The following is a 22,874-nucleotide window of genomic DNA, read 5'->3' on the forward strand; positions in this document are numbered from 1 at the left end:
AAAGAAGAAAAAAAAACCACCCAAACAAACAACACGGGTCGACAAATTTGCAAGATGCTGATCTGCATTATTCCATTTCCTATTTGCCCTTTCCTCCTCTTCCTCCATCGTCAAAAAGTATAACGTCTGAATATACCCCTCTTAAAAGAAACGATTCAATAAATTGACAATGCCCTGTTCTGAATTAATTCAGTTAAAGAAAAATAGACGATTGAAATACGGCGCCATCTGGGGCCGGTCGTGATCTAAATTCTAGACAGGACGAGACGATCATACCCCATACATATTCCATAGAGATTATGAGACACAAAATGTATAACCCAATATGTTGATAGATATGATAGAGTTCCACTGTCTCGGATAAATTTATCCTACATGATAGTTTTCATGAATAGGTCACTAATGTTTTAAAACTTTATTCGTAAAAAAAAGTCATGTTTATCCGGACAACTGATGTCGACGCGCCTCCGGACATTGCGGTCGCGTCCCCTCCAGAATAAACTTGAAGCAGTTCTCCCTCCCTGACAATAAATAATAATACACACCAGTGATGAAATAAATAGTGCTTTCTATGCTTGCTTATAACAAATTTGATTACAGAACATTTCAGGACACAAAACGACACCTTGACTCGCAACGTGTATCCAAAAAATGACAGGCAAGGTTTTACGACCAACAACCGTCACTTAACACGAGCTACAACTTTCATAAGATGCAACATTAGCATGCAAAAGATCGTATCTGCGATATCCTCTTCGGGAAACGCGGAAATTGGGCACAAATCGCCACCGACTGACAACCTAACATTGAAAGTAGTGATTTTTTTTCTGCATCGTTTTCCCCTCCTGAATGTCGCTGTGCCTTAAATAGAAAATTGATGACCATGGCAAAGATCCTGATCAGAATGTTTCTATCATCTTCTTCTTGAGTAGCGTGCGAATGAATGTTTTTATTTGCCTTGTTTTTATGCCTCGGTCACACTGGTAAATCCGACTCCAGACAGACAAAATCTATTAATAATATCTTATTTCCAATGATATACCATAAGTCGGTTTGGAGACTTGGTAGCATACCATCAGTAGATGTCCACATTGAAACCAAAATGAAAAGCTTGGTTCCATGGTGTACTACTGTGAAACCTGTATTCTGTGTAAAGACCACCCAATTGACTCGAGAATTGTCTTTCCGGACAGACTCTTGTAAAACAGGTATCAATGTGGTAAACCATTCAAGGCAAACTAAACTTCTGATTATATACTATATATTATATTCTATTACTACCACTACTACTACTTCTACTGCTACTACTGCTACTACTACTACTACTACTACTACTACTACTACTACTACTACTACTACTACTACTACTACTACTTCTACTACTACTACTACTACTACTACAATAATGATGAAAATTATGATGCTAATAATAATAATAACAATAATGATAATAATAATAATGATAATAATAATGATTATGATAATAATAATAAAAATAATAGGTACCTATTCACCTCACCAGGGTTGAGAGAAACACGATGTTGGCTTATTCTTGCTGAAGGAAGACACACCATGGCAGCTGATATTTCATCTAAGTAGATTTTTCTGTATTTTCAATTTGTAAATCAGAAACAGACATATTAATTTTGTTCGTAATAATTTTTTGACAGGAAAAGATGCGATATTGGAAAAAGAAATTTCTAATTCAAACCATTTTTTATAAAAGGCACTTTTGATTTTATCATTGTCAGATTGTATGATCTGAAGTTAGAACAATATTTTAGTGGAATCATCTTTATCAATCTTAACTAAATTTTAGATTGGTTTTAATAATAATGGTAAATATGGCGCCGGAAAAAAATAGTTTCCTGAATGATCAATGATGTCTCGAGAGGAGAAACAAACATTTTCAATTTGGAAACATTAGAGGGCGATAGTCATCTTGAAACGCACGAAATTTTTTTTTTTCGACAGCATCAAAATTGACAGTTTCTCTGTTACTGTCATGACTGTTGAGGTTGAGAAATGCGGCAAGGCGATGATGTAGGGCTCATTTATTTTTAAGGGCTTTATATTTATTCGGGACATTGTCCTTCTGGTCATAATTATCGAACTTTTATATCTACGGATGTGAAATATGCCAGAATAACTCTTTGCTACCATGTCTGTGGTTAAATTTGCCTCATTCAATTGAACGAAATCATGTACATCAACCATTACTTTTGGAGCGTCAATTTTGAATTGCACAAGTCCAACCATCGATAAGCGATGATATACGCTCTAAATTATATTGTTTTCTCCTTCTTCAAGTTTTCCTCTTATTTTAGTTATTATTCTTCTTTATCGTCTTCATTTTCTTAATCTAGTTTCCTTTTCTATATCTCATTGCTTCTCTTCCTTTTCTAATGATCAAGTTCAGGGTCACCCATAAAGGCTAGAGGTTAGCTATAGTTTCGTTTTGAAAATATGACGTCATAAAAATATGTTCTTTCCTCGTCAAGCTACCTTACGAGAAGTAAACTATTGAATAAAGAGAGAAAGAAACAGAAAAAGAAAGTGGATAAGAGAGAGAAAGAGGGAGGTAGTGATATAAAGAGGGTGTAGCATTAGTAAAGGTGAGCGAGGGGGAGAGAGAGAGAGAGAGATGAGGGACAGATGTTTTCAGGACGGGTGACCTAATTACGAGAGAGAGTAACATCCGAAGAAAGTGTTTGAACTCGGCAATATAGGTCGATGATGTTTTATTATAGTCTGCTCGGAATAAAAATGCTGGTAAAATTTTCATACTTGACATGTTCATGATGTTAATCTTCACTGCAGAGTTTTGAACATGAAAATATTCTCTTAAAGAATGGATTAAAGTATGGATTACCTTTGAAAAATAATCGTCGTAAATAAAAGCATAGCTCTAGAACATCTTCGTCAATATTTACAACGAACTGAATTGGGCGATACCGTGATAGTTTGATTGTGTAGAATATTGTTTTAAAACTAGACACACGTAACCTCCTCGTCGTTTTTTTTTTTCTTTTTCAAGATATTTCTTACTTCTCAAACCCATCCTAGTCATTCAAAACATAATGTAAGTAACACATGCACAATGAGAGTAACAAATAATCTAATCATGCATGGTTGTAGTAAATGCATTGATGAATTTATATTTGATACAAAATATTCAACCCCCCCCCCCGTCCTTGAAAACTATCGTTCTCTCATTTTTTTTCAGAGAAAAGAGGACAAAGGGTTAATATTCCTAAATTTACATTGATATATGAAATATCTTGCTAATAGCAAAATATTTGAAGATAGAAATCGAAGAAGAAAAAGAAAAGGAGGAGAGAAGAAGAAGACGCTTACTTCAGACGCGTTGACAGGTATGTCTCTATCGGGAAATGGGCTGAAATTTTCAGATTACCTCCCCAAGGTCTCATTCATTGGATTATTGCCAATTTGCAGACTTCATAATTATGTTCCCTCTCCATGTTCTGGTATACAAGAGTACGAGACATGGAGAGACGGAGAGATAAAAGGAGAGAGAGGGGGCAGAGATAGAGTGAGCGGGAAAGAGGGGAGAGGAGGGCGGGAGAGAGAAAAAAACGAAGGCATCACTCATTACTTTGACATGACAAAATATCAGACATGACGATTTTCCTGACATAGCAACGGATGTGCTGGTACCCAACGAAATTTAAAGGAGCTAGCTCGACATCCCATCACGAGTTTTGCTGATAAAGATAAAATATGATGTATATGAATTTGAACTGTTTTTGCCTGTAAATGGATAAAAGGATATTTCTTGATGAGTTGTTACTTTGTAAGTAAAACCTGAACTTGAACCTGAACTTAAATACAATTATCATTGATATTTAAAAGCCAAAATTTGACATTAGAGATAGAACGAATGGAAGCTGGAAGAGAATTCTACCGACGTGGGGGCAGAGCTTGAAAAGGACTTATCACCAAAAAATAGTTTTTGCTTTTACAGCTAATAAATTTTGATTTGCAGAACAAATAAACCTCTTGGTAATTAGTAACAAAGTAATTCTTTTAATATTCAAATTGGCTTATTAAAGCAATGTTAGTGTGTATACCAAAGGCGGATCCAGGGGGGCAAAGCCGTGCCCCCCCCCCCTCCTTGAGAGGCCCAATTAATAATGTGTAATGTTAAAATGTCTTTAAAACAGAAATGTGCCCCCCTCCCCTTTGAAAGTGAAGACCCCTTGTTTGGGGGGGGGGGGGCTTGTCAAATTTTTCCTCAGGAAAATGTGCCCCCCCCCCTTAAGAAAATCTTGGCTCCGCCCCTGGTGTATACACTGCTCGTCTCCCTTCGCTTGTAGGTTTGTATATATGTATAGGTATGTTGGGGATGCAGGGTGTATCTTGATTTGCAAATAACATGACGAATGATAAGGGATCTTTACTAGAATGATCAATAAAATATTTTGTATCTCGAAGACGATTTTGTTTTACTCCACTAGTTGTTTAGTTCACTAGTGAACACTTAAAAAAAAAAGAATTTCCAGTTGTTCGGGAGGTGTCTTGACTTTGGTTTGTCTTTAATGCATAAATGCAGCGATGAAAAAAACCAAAATTTAGAGGGTGTGAAGTTTCAGATATACAGCACGATTCCGGCAAGTGGAAGAGCACGAAAAGTCGACATTTTCAACACATTTTTTTTAAAGTAAATTTCCACTGATTAGAATCTGTCCTCTTTTATGCTATAGTATAGTATAGTAAAGTATTTATTTTCCGTATAAAAAAAACACAAAAAGAGCAAAACGGATGGATAGCCCATATTCAGTTTAGTCGACATGACTATACTGTTCTTCCATGGGGTCCATATACAATACAAAGTAAAAAGTAAACACATATGGAAGAAGCATAACATATATGCTAAATCAAACAACTTAACAAAAGTGATATAATATATGATGTTACTAATAAGAAAAAATCATAAAATTAAATTGTTTGGCAAGAATTTACACTAAATATTTTATAAAATGAATGAATTGAATGAATTAGGCTGATATCATATTATTGAAAAAAGGTTTTCACAAGGAGCAAGGAATAATAAAATGAATAATATAAATAATATGAATATACAATGAATAAAAATGAATATGTAATGATTATAAACTGTCGTAATAACACAAAATTCTGGTTCACATATACAATTTTAAGAGGACAACAATAAGAGCGTAAAAAATATTGAAAGGAATTCAGGATAAAAGTACAAATTGCATTGAGACAATCTCGGAATTGAGACCATATCGGAATGCTAATAAATAGAAACCAAAAAAATCACGTCCAGTAACAAGATATTCAATTTTATGTAAATTACATATGCTAAATCATATAATACATTTATAGAATAAAGGAAAAATAGAAAATTCGAAAACATGAAATGAAGTTTGTTTTCAGTACCCCTCCCACATCCTTAGTTTCCTCTTCTTTTATTTTTTAACTGAGCATTATATTCAATGTATCAAGAAACAATATCTATAGCTTGGAATTAAAGACTGGGATACAATACACGCTGACCCTAAATCCTCAACAGATGGCGACACTCCTATCTAATTAAGAAGGTCGATTTTACAAAAATATATATATGTATTTCAGAGCAGCTCTGTGAGATTGTTATGTGTGATTAGCGAGGTAACATACGAGGTATTCGTACAATGTTCAAGAGACGCGAGACGAAGCCGAATGCTTTTAGATCCACAGCATTTTAAATACCCGATTTTCAAGCCTTTTTTTTTGGGGGGGGGGGTTGTTGAAGAGTTGATTTACCATGGTGTAAGCAGGGAATGAATAATCTGGTTAAAGTGCCTAACGAAAAATTATTTCTCGAATTAAGATATGAAGGGAAGTTGTGTGAGTCATTGCTTCTTATATCTAGAGCAAGGCATATTACCATTTGTAACATCAAACCGAAATCCCCTAAGTATTTCCCTAAATCTCAAAATCAGTAGTTACCACAAACGGAAGTCCCCGCCCACCTTTATTGCCGTGTTGTGGTGAAAGCATATACAACGTCTTAAAAAAGCTGCAATGATGGCCGTACACATATTTTTCCAAGGGGGGAGAGATGCGTAAAATATAACCTAAAAGCGAGGGAGCTAGGCGACCAAGCTAGTCATGGGGATGCTTTTTGCATTTTTTGAAGTAAAACGAAAGGATTTCGTGCAAACTTTTGGTCAATTTTTTGAAAGTTTTCAGTACAAAATCTAACTTTTCAAAATTTCCGGGGAGATGCCCCGTCCCCCCCCCCCCCCCCGCTGCTTACGGTCGTGGCTGAGATAGGTCTAATTGATCTCAAATATACAGAGCCAGCAACAGCATAATTTTGAGGACATAATTTCATATGGTTGTTTAATCCTTATGACGAATGTTCGAGATCATGAATTGATAGTGACAGTAGTTTAATCCGGAGGGGGGGGGGGGCAGTCATTACAAGTTTATGGGCTCCATGCTCGCCCATAATCATCCTTCGATCTCTGAGTACCCTAAACAACTATTTTGTCATGTTATTCCTTCCCGAAATAATTCCTCAAATGTTTCATTTAGATGCTAGAGTTGAAAAGTATACTCCTTTTCCTTGATTATGCTCTTAAAAAAATCACTATAGGCGCGTACATTGCTCGTCCGTGGAAGTTATCCATTTTACGTGCTTTGTGGACGAACATGGTGTCCGCGTTGTATTGAGAGTTGCATCCCCCTCCCAATGACCGTATAAAGGAAACAATGCGTTGTCACTGCGGTGGCTTTTCAAACAAAATACCAACATAGAAAGTAAATTCTTTCTTAAATGAACTTTATTTCATTGTCAAGCAATGAACATATAGGACTCCGAGTTGGGGTTAAATTAAAATCACCCCTTAACATTTCCCTAGTGAAGTAGATCTGCTAATGACCTAAAGGCGTTATCTTTTCTCTGCAAGCAATGAAATAACCGTGAACCATAATTGACTATACTCATCATGGGACCTTTGAAATTAACTCTTCAACATGAAGGTTATTTATTATCAGCAATTTGCGAAAGGTTTAACCACAAATCGTATACAATGTGGTAAAAGGATGATGCCGGGGAGTTTGAGGACAGAAGGATGTCGCCAAACGTATACAATGAAAGGATATCATAAGAAGTAACGAAGATACTGTACCTTCATACATAATTGGAACTTCAAAAGAGTGCACGCTGGTACAGGGGTGGCCCCATATTTTGATATTTAACTATGACGTCATGTTTTCAATAGGAATTTAATTAAAGGGTTATCAAAGAGTTACGCCGTCCCGATTGTCTCCCATTAATATTCTTCTTTCTACCTTCGCTTTCCTTCTCATTTTTCCTCCTTTTCACCCATGCATGTTGGCCGGTACACATGCACACTCTTAAAAATGTTGGGCAACATACTGTCCACAGAACAACTGGTTATTATTAAACCTTTAATCCCTGCACCTACGACTCGACTTAAGACACAGTCGTGGAGCAATCGGCAGGGTCGTGTCGTCTCAAATTTTCAAAACGGTGAGTTTTAGAAGAAACCGCTATAATTTCTACCTCAATATGTCATTAGAAAAGGATATTAATTAATCGACACTTCTCCCTAAGACGGGCTTGGGTGACCCTAACAGGAGCCGAAGCTCTAGCCAGCATAGCTCTTGGGGCCACTGAGACACACAAGCTCCAAGACCTCATCAAGGTTGTGATCCTCCTTTGAGCAACGTCTTAGGGAATAGTGTCGATTAATTAATATCCTTTTATAATGACATATTGATGTAGAAGTAATAGCGGTTTCTTCTAAAACTTACCGTTTTGAAGGAGGATCACAGCCTTGATGAGGTCTTGGAGCTCAGTGACCCCAAGAGCTATGCTGACTGGAGCTTCGGCTCCTGTTAGGGTCACCAAGCCAGAAAGGTCAAGGGGTAGAGTCCAGACTAGGAGTGATCCCTGGCCCTCCAAGTTGGGGGTTGGGCACAGGGCTAACAACCCTGTCCCATAAAAAACAGTGTGTTACGGAAACAGCAACGAATTCTCAAAGACTCCTTTGACCGATTGACTTTCTCTGTTCTTTAATAAAAAAATCAATTTATTTGAATAATCAAGCTAGCCTTCCCGTAATCATTTTCGAAACATTGAAAGAATCGTAAGGGGGAAGGTGCATGGTTTAACTCAAGACTGCTATCATGACATGTTTCATCATTATGACATTCGGTGTGTGTTTTATAAAGCTGTTCGTAATGTTACAATCGACTTTACGAACGAATGGTGACCCTTTCTTAGAAACTAAATCAACGCCAATGGTAATCAGGTGTGTATCGCTTACCACAAGAAAGGATCACCATCCTTTATAAAGTCGCTCTCAACTTAGGAACAGCTTTGTGGAAACACCCGCCATGTACTTTAATAGGAAAGGAAATTCTGATTAGCCCTTAAGGGCTATAATGACATTGATTGGTAATTATGCCATGAAGTCAGCAATTTGAGGATCATTAACTGTCCTTGCAGTTAAGAATGTGAAATGAAAGTCTGTCTTGTGTATCATCTTCTTGATCAACGGTTCGATGCAATTTATTTTTACTTTCCCTTTCTTTCTTGTTTTCTTGAGCGTGGAACTGCCCCCCCCCCCCTCCATCCCCTCCTGTAATACTATTCCATGTATAGGCTTACAGTACTGAAACTTCATACGTTAAGCATTATATCTGGAACTTTTAGATAATTTGTACTATATGACCACTAAGCTCGAAATGATTTATCAGTTTTAGCTTGAATTAAATTAGAGTTTCACACATTCAACGAACTTTGAACGAGTGCGCGCAGTACAATAAGGTGACTAACCGCCCTTTCACACGGTAAAACAAAATCGTTATTTGAATGATGATTCCAGTGAAATATAAGGCTAATGACGAATATTTAGCACGAGTGAAACCAAACTAGAACGTGATAAGAATCACGAACGCTAATCACAGTCACGATTACAATAGCAATCATCATTACAATGATGATTCAAGGTTCACGTGTGAAAAGGATAACAATCATGATAAAAAACAGTGCAGATGATGATTCACAATCCGGGGGAAAGGGCAAACTCCAGTGACCTATAGAGCTCTATTCGAATCTGAAGAAGGGAAAGTTGAGGGGAGGGAGAGAGGAAGGAGGAGAAATGAGGATCACTCTGGGAATTATTTAGTTTCATGGCATCTTTTTTTTTTCTTCAAAGAGATGCATGATTATTGTCCACCCTCCTCTTGTGGCATTTTGGCAATATCTGTTCCTGATTAAGTTGGAATTCAAAACACGCCCGGTTTATGCTTTCGATTCCAGCTCTTCCCCGTTGCGACTTGTCACTTGGGACCTTTCGCAATCCTCACGGACGCTAATATTAGGGTCCCCTAACACAAAAGTTAACGCTTAATCATACACTTGATTTTTAAGATTGAATGTGCATTATAGTCAATAGAATCAAACGTAGAAAACTGCTCTACAATCAATGCTAAACTTTGTGTTACAGGGGGGTTACAGGCCCTACAGATCTGCTTTTCGTGTGCAAAATCCTTTTCTGCGACACTCGCACCATACATAGCATGTATATTACGACTGATGGTTTGAGATATTCGAAATGAAGACCTAAAATAGATTATGACATGGATAAGAAAGTGGTTTTTCAAACAAATCGAGTACATATTGAGTGAGGAAAAACTTACTGAATGAAGGCTTAGATATAGATCATTACAGTCCATCGAATCGATATTACATTTAATGTGGATTATTGGTGTATCACTGGCAATTGATTTCATGGGTCAGATCAACCTCTCCAGCCGAACATTTCGCGTCAGTTGATATGTGCACACCATTATGTAATACATTTGAACTCGTTTCTTTTTGTTTCTTTTGTTTCTTTTGTTTATTCCTTCTACACAAACGATATGCCTCTCGCACACGATGTAATGGGCATTATGTTTTACTTCCCCCAGAAATGGGGATTAGATTCAAATTCCGGGGGGACCACTTCCATTAATGAGTGGATACCAGGCACGACCATGGGGTTTCGAAAAATACCCTAAACAAGCTGGGAAGTAATTATTTTCCAGATTATGAAAATGCATCTCTTAACAAGAATTTGGCTTGTGAAACCCTACAAGTATTGGATATCCCTTTTTTGTCAGCATTTTAAACATCGTTTTGACACCCTTATAACGTTACATAGGCCTATACGTAACGTACCTGCCCACTCTGTCCCCTTTTACGCGTGGTCGCTCCTGGGATCCACTAATCAATGGAAGTGGGCCCCCCGGGCGGCCTCTCGAGCTCTAGGAGGAGTCAAATGTGGCTTTGGAAAGTCGTCCTCAATGAGATATATCGCTGTTACCATAGTAGCAACCAAAATTTTGCACACGAAACGCATATTGAATGTTTCCGTCGCAGATGCGAAACGAAAAAAAAATCTCATGTCACACAATTTGCATTGCAGGACGACCATGATGACGGGCCCAAAAAGTCTCTTCCAAAATCAACTAACGTCGTAAATAAGCGTGCGCGTCCTCAAACGAAAGGTCCGGATTATGAGCATGATGAGTACGTCATTACTAAACTATTGATAGGGTACGGGGCGCATGCAGGACGGCTCCATGGGGGAGATGGGGGCGACCACCGCCTATGATTTTTTTCAAGAAGTTACAGAAAGCGAAAAGGGAGAAAATAGAAGAACAGAAGGAGAAGTGAAGAAGAGTATAAGAGAGAGAGAGAGGGGGAGAGATCTGGGTCATGTTAATCTAATATAGTAGACCTATATCTATAGTTCAATTGAGAACATATTTGACGTCACCTTTATGTCATCTTGCCCCACATAAGTATTAAAGCGCCCAAAACATTTCAAGTAAGTAAAATTATCAAATAACTACAATGAATGTGTAGCTAAGGGTAAACCAATTTATTCAGATGTGGGAAAGGGGTATCATTGTTTGAAAACTATCAACTCAACAAATAGTCCAGGATAGGCCCCATATAAACTTGACCAAACTTGACCATTGCCATTGTACATAATACTGTTTGGGCCAGTGGGCTATATTAGATATAAAAATACAGCAATGTTCCCATATATGACATAATAAATGATATATCTCGTTAGTAATGATGATTTGCATATTACTTCGTTCATACATCGCGATTTTTTGCAGTTTAGTGCTCATTTTTGTGAAAATTAGTTTTCCCTATTTATATTGTACATAATAGAGTATACAGGGGCCTATGGCGGCCATTTTGAATATCAGGAAAATAAATATTTTGTCAAAAATTATTTTTTGACAGAGTATTTCACTCCTGCCACACAATTTCATGAATTTCATAGCCAATGTGCGGACAATTTTATGATTTTCATGGGTAATTTGCATATTTTGGCGGCCATATTGGATTTTGCCAATTTGCGGAAAATGCTCAAGGTTACACGAGTGGCATCATTCAGATTTGTAATCAGCACCCTCGAATTGACAAGAAACCATCAAAAAATATTGTATATATAAATAAACAAGGTTATGCCTCTTCTATCCTGGACTAAAACACTCTTTAGCGAAAGCGCTCTAGAATTAAAGTCATAGGTTCTACCTCGATAGCAACAAGGCGCCATTCCCGGCCACGATATACAATGTTAGTATACATATAGATCCAATATTGTAAATTCACGCATCTGTTCTTTCATATGGCCCGCCGCGGCGCCGCAATGTACTATACGGGCACACACATTGAATACATGTACATGTATATCACACTCCCTCGCTATTACGTAATATCTACTTTGCCTCATATTACACTTTATTCAATTCTATAGAATGTTTTCTTTCTGCTTATAACCATTCAGACTATATAACGTCATGCTATAAACAAAACTTAGTTGCAATTTTGATAGAAGGGTCAATTATAACATAGAAATAAAAATGGTTCAATCACCTGTACGAAGGGGAATGGATTTTTTTAATGCTTTTTGGGCTTTATTCATATAAAATCACATTTTTCATACATACAAGGGTGAAGGGCACAGCCAATGAAGCCTGCCACCAACGAGCACCTTACATCAATCTTCATAGATTTTCTTTCAGAGCACATGTGTGGGAGGGTGTGTGTGAGGGTGTATCGAGGGTGTGTGTGTGGTATTGACGAGAGTTATGATCCGCCGTCTCCTCTCTATCATCTTCTGGTGTGTTTTTCTGTCACATACACAAACACTTGTTCTTCTTATCAACCCTCTCAACACACACATACACACTCTCACCCACACACGCACACCATTTACACACTTGCGATCTCTCTCTCGTTCTCTCCAGATGATCCCTCTCTCTCTCTCTCTCTCTCTCTCTCTCTCTCTCTCTCTCTCTCTCTCAATCTATCTCTCCCTCCAAAAATGTATACTTTCTCGAACCCACAGTGTTCATAATCCTTTTTTTTTCATTTCTCACGAACAATTCAAACGCCAAATGAATATCATCTCTTTTCAAAAATATTATTCGTTCTACATTCATTCTATTATTTTCTTTTTATAGAATTCAACCATTGATTTATTCTATTTAAAATTACGGATCTCCAATAAAAAGTTCCTCAAAACGAGCACTTAATAATATTTGAAAGAAGATTGTCAGTTTGGGTTGGTTAGGTTTGGTTTAATTACCGTATAAAAAAACAATATACATTATACAAATCTGAAGAATAACTTCAAATACTATCATGATATATTGTGTAACATTTTGTATAACTTTGAATAAATTCTCAATTTTCTTTTAGTTTTTTGTTTTGTTTTGCTGTTGTTTTTTGATATTCCCAAATTTGTTTTCTCCAAATGTTTCATTGCTTTTGCCTTATTTTTGGAATCCTTTTCACCTTATATGATTTTGTTTTTCATGTGTACATTTTTTCTTACATTATTCGAAAATCTAATTCCCTTTCGGCCTTAGTGCTGTATGGTTTAGCAGATGGGCATATGAAACATCTTTACATTTGTATTACCTTTGGATGACTTGATAACTGATTATTTAACAATTGCTGTCGAATGGAAATTTGACTTCTCTATATTTGACCATGGACCTACTAGCTAGTAGGTCCATGATTTTGACTTCCCCGATAGCAGGGGTCCCTCGTAAAAGCAGGCCTCTTGCTTGAATGGGACTACCCTGCTTTTTATAAAGAAAACGTGAATAAATAAATAAACAAATAACAATCTTTTTTACTTGTTAGGATATTTGATTTGCAAGATGGACATTTGATTTTCCTATCGATAATTAATTCTATCATGCGGACATTTGACTTCTCTGTGGACATGTTATTCATCTATTGGTGTATAATTCTTGCTAAAGGGACATTTGAAATCCCCATTGACATTTGAATTGCCTAATCGGACACGTCTTGGTCTGACAAGACGGACGTGAAAACCTTCAAAAAACCTTAAAAGATACGGATGGATTACCCTATTCAGAAAATGGATGGGTTTTTCTATTCAGCCACGATATACCGAAGGGCACACAAGGTAAAGATTTCTTTCAACGTCCGTCGCAAAGATCAAGCTGAATGGAAGGATGCATTCAAAGAAACTAAAACTCTGAAGAATAAAATCACTTCATCCTTGGTGACGTTGTCAGGGGCTGCGAAAGGGGAGGGGCAGGGGGACTTCGGGCTCCCCTCCCATTTGTTTTGTTCAGTGAACGTGTACGATAAAGTGACCATTCTTCTTCTTCGTTTTCTCAGCCCCCCCCCTTCAAAATTGTTCAACTGCCCCTGACTATCCAGTTAAATGAAAATCATTGTAATGATTTCAGATCACCTGTTTTTTTTTTTTAGTTGGTCATGTGTACATTGAAGGTATGGTCTGCCGAACCGGGGGGGGGGGGGGCTTCATCTCCGCCCCTTTCCTTTTAATAAATGTGTACAAAGACATAGAAATTGCCATCTACTCTGCTAATTATGTGTGTGTGTGTGTGCGTGTTTTACATCATTAGCCCACCTCCTTCCCCACTTTCTAAACCGTTCCGCAACTCCTGAAATAGAGGTCCAGTCTTAAATAATAATCCCTGCATGACATGTCTATAAGTATATATAAACAAAATATCCGTTTGCATTCGTCTTCACCCTGTTTCATTAATAGGCCTACGTCATTCATTGTTGAAACCAGTTCACTGATTTTCTTGCTAGTACGTGGTTATACTGAATTACTGTAAACTATGGATAATGTTCAGAATAAAAGCAAAAAGAAAAAGGAGGAAAGTAAGCTCTTTTGCGTAGAAGATTACGAAAAACTGGCCCAGAAAGTCATGGATCCTTTGGCCCGGTCATACTACGGCTATGGAAATGAACGTGGATGGTGCCTTCGGGACAGTGTCCAGGCGTTTTCTAGGTAATCCGAATTAGGTTATTATTGTATTGATCAATATTCATGTTGTACTATGTAGGTATGTGTGTATGTATATATATATATATATATATATATATATATTTATATATAAAAATTGAAATATATATATATATATATATATATATATACATACATACATATTAGATGACACACACTTTTTTGCATAGTGCTTGAGCGAACTGGATTTTGAATTTAGTGTTCGCAACAATATGATTTCCTTTTTCGAGAAAGCCATAGCTCTTTTTGTGTTAAAGTTGGAAGAGCGACCGTCTCACAACCGGGAGGTCGGGAGTTCAAACACCGGCCGCGTCAGACCAGATGGGAGTTGTTGCTACCCTGTTTGGAATTCGAAGATTTAAGGGATAGAGCAACATCGATTTGGCGCTGTACAGTTGCTGCCGGGCCCAAGATTAATCCAGGGCAAAATTAATTTTCTGAGTTTTTTCTATTTCAGATTCTATTTCGAACAACGAAATATATTTGAATACAATAATAACCTTCGAATATTTTTTCTTAAATTAGAGATGAATATATTTTCAGAGTTTTCTGGGTAATAAAAGGTGGAATTATTCCCATACGCCGCCCTTGTGCTCTTTCCCAAATCCCTTCTCTCATTTTCCCCATGTTTTATACACAGCTGCGTGCCGATGTGCGAAGGTTTACTTACTCAACGCTAGTGGGCTTCCTTCCCCATAAGCATTTATCGAGCGTTTAAAAAATAAATCGTCGAAGTGTACGACTTCCCCTTGTAGTATCTTTGCCCACGGTACGCCACTGTATCAGATCATTCGGGGCAATTGTATCAATCGTAGACACTAACTGTTGAACGATTCAAGATTCTTTGAAACTAGCTACGAAAGGCCAACCGAGGTGTTCATAACGGATCACCCGACATTATAATCGAGATATTAGCCTGATTAGTGTCACTAATTGTCTTATATACAGTAGTTTATTTGTGCCATTTTTTTTTTCAGATATCGCATCCGGAGCCGAGCTCTTAAAGACGTGTCCCATCGGACCCTATCCACGACTGTCTTGGGTCAGTCTATCCCCTATCCCATCGGTGTTGCACCCACTGGAAACCACGTCATGGTGCACCCGGATGCAGAGAAAGCAACTGCCAAAGGTATACGCTTCTTCAAAAAATCTCCATTATGACAGAACATAAAGAGAACCTTTAAAAAAAATCTCCATTATGATAGAACATATAAACAAATGTGTCCATCAAACATTTTTATATGATGGTCATGTGACATCAATAATAGGATCGATCATGTGACTCAGACTGGTCTTGTCAGAAGGTTGCTGGTGTAATATTGTCTCCTGTTGCTTGATGAATTGACAAGGTAGTCTCATCATCCATCTTCTCATCTGTGGATGGGTTGTTGGTAAACTCGTTTCATTTCAAAAGTAGACTACCCTGTATATTTGTGATATATTTAACGTTTTGGCAAGTTTACTATGTGTTTTACCTCAAGATAAGGCATAGTCGTGCCTTAGGCCCTACACGAGAAACGTATCCGTGAGCAGATGCATTCCGATAGAGGCATCCACTTTGTGAATATGACTTGTAATGCCTAATCTCCATATTGCATGTATTGTGATATGATGAAAATTTCGTTTGGCTGACATTCTAATTTAGGTCTACAAATGCCTATGCGGTCAAAATTTACTTAATCGGGTTTTTTTATTTTGTCAACAAGGGGCGGTGGCAGCTGGTGCCCTCCTGATACACGCTGTCGATTCGAATGAGACCATTGCTGACGTAGCAGCATCAGCACCCGGAGGGCTCAGATGGATGCAAATCTACATGTTCCGGGATCGTCAACTTACAGAACATATCGTTCGTGAAACGGAGAGGGCGGGCTACAAGGCTGTTGTGGTTGCAGTTGATTCCCCATGTTCGGGACTCAGCCCCAAGCTACTTGATATGTTTAATACCAACGGATTAGACCATCCAAAATATTGGTTAGCATTTTCCAAGTTCCATTATCTAATAGTTAAGGAAATGAATGGCGACAAAAAGGTCAATAAGTTATTCAAATTTCTATTGACTATTTTCCTATTTTTCTCATTCCTACTTTCTATTTTCGGCTCCTAGAACTTATTAATGTTTTTTACCTTGATATGGAACCCTTTTGGGGGTGAGTAAAGGTATATGACATCATATTCTTATGTTAATTTGATGTTTTTCCCCTCCATATTGGTCATTCTCAAAGTATGAGGAATTTTAAGGCTGATATTCCATCGTTCTGGGAGAGTAGAGCCTTCGATGACTCCAATAACTTTAAGTACCTGTATGATATGCAGTTCCATGCATCGGCCACCTGGGATGACATCAAATGGATAAGAACCATCACTTCCCTTCCAATCGTGTGTAAGGGCATCCTTTCAGGTAACCAATCACCAAAGTAATGCGAATTCTTGAAAATGAAAATCCATATTTTATTGTTAGAAATAGACATGAAAATGAAATACTCCGAAAATTTGCTTTGCCCAATTGATCTTGGGCCCGGCAGCCGCTGTGTGGCGCCAGATCGACGAGGCTCTATCCCTTTAATCGTTGAACGCTAAACAGGGTAGCAGCAACTCCCATCTTTTAACGTTTTTTCGTTTGACGCGGCCGGGTTTGAACTCCCGACCTCCCGGTTGAGAGAAATATGAGCAAACACACCGGTTCATGTTGATTTTCATTACTTTATTTTCATTCCTCTTAAGTCTGTCTGATTCTAAAGTATCATGAGTGCAGTATACAGTCCCATTGAGCCCCGTTTGTCTGAAATTTCGGACAGCTTTCGCTTGTTAAAAATTCACAGTAAATGCAGAATCAAAATTAGATTGTAGTATGATAGACTATGACAATTAAATTTAACCAAATGTTTTCGTATACTATAACATTTAAACTCGTAGCATGGAGTTTATAAATATTGGCTTCCAATTAAAATAAAAATCATAAATCTTATATTTTTCTTATTGTCGTTTGTCATTCGTATTTCTATAGCTGAATCAGCAAAGGAAGCAGCAGGTGCAGGGGTTGATGGGGTACTAGTATCAGCTCATGGCGGGAGACAGTTAGATGGCGCCCCTGCACCGGTGAGTTCATATTGCAAGAGAAAGGTTACTCAAGGTTATTTCGAATGAGAGAAAATATAAGAATCAATGTCTCCAGTTATAATTTTGTTTGCATACTTTTTTAGTATTTTCAACAATACTGTGGGCCTATTTTTTAAATCTATATAAGGCCCCCATTCCACAGAACGGAGACCATTGAAGGACCACTGAAAGACTTAAAATTGGTGAGGTCTTACAGCGGTCTTCAAGATCACTGAAATTTGTCATCTCTGTGGAATGGCTCAGAAAGACCCCTCAAAGAACTCTGAAAGACTCATTGATATTTCTTGTCTTAAACCCCCATTCCACAGAGATCAAGACAGCTGAAAGACATTTGAAAGACCATGAATTTTGGTTCATCTTTCAGAGGTCTCTCAATGAACCTACGGTTCAAAACAGTCTTACAACGGTCTTACAGAAAAATGGTCTTTCAGTGGTCTTTCAGCAGTCTTTCAGCGGTCTTTCGATGAACTTTCAAAGGTCTTAATAATCTTTCAATGATCTTTCGACAGTCTTGCAAGATTTTTGCGGAGATCACTGTATAGACTCATGAGAGATCATTGAAAGATCACTGAAAGACCAGGCAAAGTCCATGGAAAGAATTCTGAAAGATCACTTGTTGTATAAAAGATCTCTGAAAGACCATTGAAAGATCTCTATAGGACTAGTCTAAGACCAGTGATTTGTCATCTCTGTGGAATGGCTCAGAAAGACCCCTCAAAGAACTTTGAAAGACTGATGGATATTTCTTGTCTTGCTGGTCTTAGACAAGTCCTATAGAGATCTTTCAGAATTCTTTCTATGGACTTTGGCTGGTCTTTCAATGATCTTTCAATGATCTTTCATGAGTCTTACAGTGATCTTCGCAAAAATCTTGAGAGACTGCCGAAAGATCATTGAAAGACTATTAAGACCTTTGGAAGTTCATTGAAAGACCGCCTAGACTGCTGAAAGGCCATCAAAAGATCATTTTCCTGTAAGACCGCTATAAGTTTTGGAGCCCATAAAGACCATGAAGACCACTGAAAGATTGGTCAGGACTCGTGAAAGACCTCAAAGATCATCGTAGGTTCATTGAGAGACCTCTGAAAGATCAACCAGAATTCATGGTCTTTCAAAGGTCTTTCAGCGGTCTTGTTCTCTGTGGAATGGGGGTTTAAACTATAAATGATGATAAAATGTAAAGGGATGCAAAACCATTGGCGGCTGAGCAGAGGATTATCTTTTGTGTTTGGGGGGGGGGGACGCCTATTGTTGCGTCCCCCCAAACACAAAAGATAATCCTCTGCTCCGCCGCCAATGTGCAAAACCCAGTGCCCCCTGTGCCCTTGGGAGTGTTCCATGATAGGACTTGTCGGACATTTTATTTGAAAAGTTTGTTTTATCCGGCAGTTACCATAGTAACAGAGCTTCTTAGCCAATCACAATCATGGAATCTGACGAAAATAATCATAAATGCTCTCCAGTTTTTTCTTGGGATATGGGTAGATGTGGGAATAAAACCAATTCAAATCGAACATGTCTTATCTAATCTAATTAAAACCAAATCAAATTTATTTATTTCCAGATCGACGCTGTGGCTGAGGTCGTAGATGCAGTCCGCGGCAGTGGGATAGAGGTGTACATGGATGGAGGAATACGAACAGGAACGGACGTCTTTAAAGCACTAGGAAGGGGTGCTCGGGCTGTATTTGTCGGCAGACCTATATTATGGGGTCTAGCATGCCAGGTATACAAGTAAAGTGATCATTTACAAAAAAATAAATAAACAAACAAACAAACTATTGGCTTATAAAAGACGAAATAGTAATATACGACTCACAATTTAAATATAACAATCTGAAGGTCTTATACTGCCGACGATGTTTACGGTAAATATTTTATGAGGAGATAAATCTGAGCCATGTTGCCACCCCCGAGACTTTTTGTTCACTTCCATATCACTTAAAACACGTGTAATTATTAAAATAAAAAATGATTACCACATACCAGAAAAAATGCATTCGTTGTTGAAAATATCAAACACTGATATTTTCAATGGTTTATGTTTAATCGCATTGTATTTTTTAAAAACCTAATTTTACGTTTTTTTTTTTCAGGGTTCGAAGGGTGTCGAAAATATCTTGGAAATTCTAGTAAAAGAATTTGACAAAGCCCTAGCAATTAGCGGTAAGTATTACTATTTATAAACTATATTACACCAAACGATCAATTTTAGGGATTTTGTCCAGATATGGCGCGCTAATGAATACCGGCAGCAATAATTTGCAATCCAATAAGAAAATGGTGACAAAAATAAGAGTAACTAAAATTGGTCTATACCAGAAATAATGATGAAATTAATGAATCTTCCTCTTTCTTCTTCTTCTCAGGCTGTACGAGTCCCGAAGGCATCCCTCCAGGAATGGTAGTTCATGAGTCATACTACCACCACAATAATATGCAAAGTAAACTGTAACCAGTACATTGAATGTATTTTACATGTATTTTCACTTTAAATGGTCAGCTTACGGTTTCCAACTGCGGCTTGGAGGATCAAAATTGAAACAATTGGTCATTTTAATGGATTTTAACTTTGGTGTTGACTAATCACAAAATTTATGTTCAAAACACTGGGTCACATTTCCATGATTGGACATTAACCCGCCCTCAAATAAAATCGTAATGACAATCTACATTAATGTTTTATGAATTTATGGTTACAAAAATGTTGATGCCAAAAATTACATCAATGTTTGATCAATTTTTGGGCAGTAAAATAAATGAAATATACGGCTAAGTACAACCAGTAAAATACGGTCGGTGTACTATGTGGTATGGTATGGTCAGCACTAAAATTCTTTTGTTTTAATATAATAGCAATTTACATTATTAATGTATGAAAAGTGTATTTATATAAGTGTATAAATCAGTGCAAATGATGATAGTATAATGTATAGTCGGTAAGAAATATGTATGTTAACTTGTGTTTGATAAATGTATGGTCAGTATAATTTATGATATCGGACAGTGTAATAAATGGTCTGTAAAATATTAATAGTACTTTATATTGTCAGTACTCAGTATAAGTTGATTTAATGCAATCAGGATTAACGTTATTGAAGATGTATGATAAAAATATGGTCAGTATCATGGTATATATGTACTGTATGTGCTTGATATAATTTGTTAAGTAATCAAATTTACGTTAATTATCATAATAGATATTTTTGTCAGCATACTTTACGATATATGTATTTTCAGTAATTATAATAATTTGTTTTAACGTAATCAAAATTTATGTTATTGAAGATGTATGATAAATATATAGTCAGTAAAATGTAAGGTCAGTATTGTTCTTAACGGTATTTGTATTGTATGTACTTGGTATAATTTGTTTGAATAAAAAATTACGTTAATGTTCATATATGATAAATATTTATATCAGTATACTTTACAATATATGTATTTTCAGTAATCAATATTATTTGTTTTAACGTAATCAAAATTCTGTGAATGTACACGTATGGTGAATATATGGTCGGTAAAATGTATGGTCAGAATACTTTATGATATACATATGCATAATCAGTACTCGGTATAAAATATTTGATGTAATCAAAACTGACATTAATGTTAATAAGAATATGGTCAGTACAAATAATTATATTCATGGTCAGTAGAATGTATATGGTTAGTAAAGAGTGCTATAAAGGTTTACTTGAATTAATGTTCATAAAATAATGTATGATCAGTATATGATATATTTATTGTTAGTGAAAAGAAAAAAAATACTAGTGATGTAAATTTACATCTAGTACTTAGTACGTCAAGACATGACCAGGACATTTTTGGCTCTCCTGGCGGAAAGAAAAGCGAGAGTGAAGGATTGAGAGAGGGTGAGAGAGGGGAGAGGGAAATGTGAGAGAAGCGAGAGACAGAGGGGGGAGACAGACAGAAAGGGGGTGTAAGAAATGTACTAACAAAAGATATGAATGGCATATATTTTGTGTGATTATTCATCAACGTAACTGCAATAGTATAATTCTTAAAATTCAATCACTTGTTTAAATGGAGAAAAAACAAATACATATCAGCATTATTACCAACAACATCACCTACATCGTTCTCAGTGTAGTCACCACCACCACCCCCATCACATCATAGTCATAATAATATTCATTATCACCATCACCATTATCACCATCGGCATCATTATCATCATCATGACCATGATCATCACCATCATTATCGGCATCACCATTGTCATCGTCAGCAACATTATCATCGGCATCATCGTCGTCAACAATACCACCACCACCACTATTGCAACCCTAACCCTTTATCCTTGACGAAATGTCGCAGGAGCAAATGTTGTGTCACCATCCTAACCACCAGTGTTATCCACGACCTCACTGACAAGAATAACCAATCGCGTACTCAAAGACAAACATCACCTCCTGGAAGAATTTACATTATTCACAGAAAAATTAAGAGACATACCACCTCACCAGACCATGTTGAAGGAAGACCTTTTTTTCTCTTTTATTTGAATAATTCATTTCAATGAGAATGACAATCTATATGCCTGCATTATAATCATTTATTTTCTTTAATTTTCTCCATTCCCAAGTGTTCTTCTCGTTTGGCGTTACATTTCGTTGTGACATCCAAAACTAAAATACATCCTACATATCTAGCCTTGGTAGTGAATGCACTACAGTGCAGGACTACTACTCAATTAAATTTTTTCATGGATATCATTACTAAAAGCCTAGCTTTGAATATTTTCTGGACGATCAATCAATTTGACTTGAAAGCCGACTTCGAAGTTCAAATCCATTTCTGTAAAAACAAGGTGTGTACTAGTTTAGATTTAAATTGCATAAATCGTGTCCTATTCTTGCTTCAAGTCTGTGATCACGTACCCCATGGCGAAGATTTCAACCGAATTCATTACATCCAATGAACAATGAAATGATATAAAAGCGCTATATATTCATAAAAGAATATATATATACATCTATAAACAAGATCTTTACACATATAACGCATGAAGCAATTAAACACCATGAGGGTCCCTGTGAAGTATGATTTAACTCGTCGACTACCACACTCTTTTACTCCCACAAGTTTATTACAGGGATCAGCATGTCGTTGTAGCGAATGAATTAAGATGATATCTTGTAAGAAAATAACGGGACAATGTAAAAAGTTATTTTTGCCCTAATGCAGTTTACACTGTAGCCCATGAATACATAACAAAGATTTGATGCATGAAATTTGTTGCCACGATGCTCGCATCGCAGTTAAGTCCTCTGCGCTTCATCGTAGCGCTCACGACGCCACAGAGTTTGTTTTTCTATCGCTCCAATAAACACACCATAGGAT

At 37.0% G+C, this 22,874-nt stretch overlaps 1 protein-coding gene across 1 annotated transcript; it reads left to right on the forward strand.

Annotated features, from left to right (window-relative positions):
- The first annotated feature begins 14,032 nt into the window (after positions 1 to 14,032).
- LOC129278547 (2-Hydroxyacid oxidase 1-like) lies at positions 14,033 to 21,294 on the forward strand. The gene is made up of 8 exons (XM_054914694.2): positions 14,033 to 14,375; positions 15,368 to 15,519; positions 16,097 to 16,361; positions 16,613 to 16,788; positions 17,395 to 17,486; positions 19,072 to 19,233; positions 19,604 to 19,673; positions 19,877 to 21,294. Exons 1-8 carry the CDS (start codon positions 14,203 to 14,205, stop codon positions 19,960 to 19,962), a joined length of 1,176 nt encoding a protein of 391 aa, XP_054770669.2. The 5' UTR covers positions 14,033 to 14,202; the 3' UTR covers positions 19,963 to 21,294.
- The last annotated feature ends 1,580 nt before the right edge of the window (positions 21,295 to 22,874 follow it).

Source organism: Lytechinus pictus, chromosome 16 (assembly GCF_037042905.1).
Source record: "Lytechinus pictus isolate F3 Inbred chromosome 16, Lp3.0, whole genome shotgun sequence".
Taxonomy (NCBI): Eukaryota; Metazoa; Echinodermata; class Echinoidea; order Temnopleuroida; family Toxopneustidae; genus Lytechinus; species Lytechinus pictus.

What these genes read in the sequence shown, in the direction of transcription:
- LOC129278547 (XM_054914694.2), top strand. Translation starts at nt 14,203, where the DNA reads ATGGATAATGTTCAGAATAAAAGCAAAAAGAAAAAGGAGGAAAGTAAG. An exon ending in TTAGACCATCCAAAATATTG is followed by an intron (nt 16,362 to 16,612) that starts GTTAGCATTTTC and finishes TCATTCTCAAAG; the next exon opens with TATGAGGAATTTTAAGGCTG. An exon ending in TAGATGGCGCCCCTGCACCG is followed by an intron (nt 17,487 to 19,071) that starts GTGAGTTCATAT and finishes ATTTATTTCCAG; the next exon opens with ATCGACGCTGTGGCTGAGGT.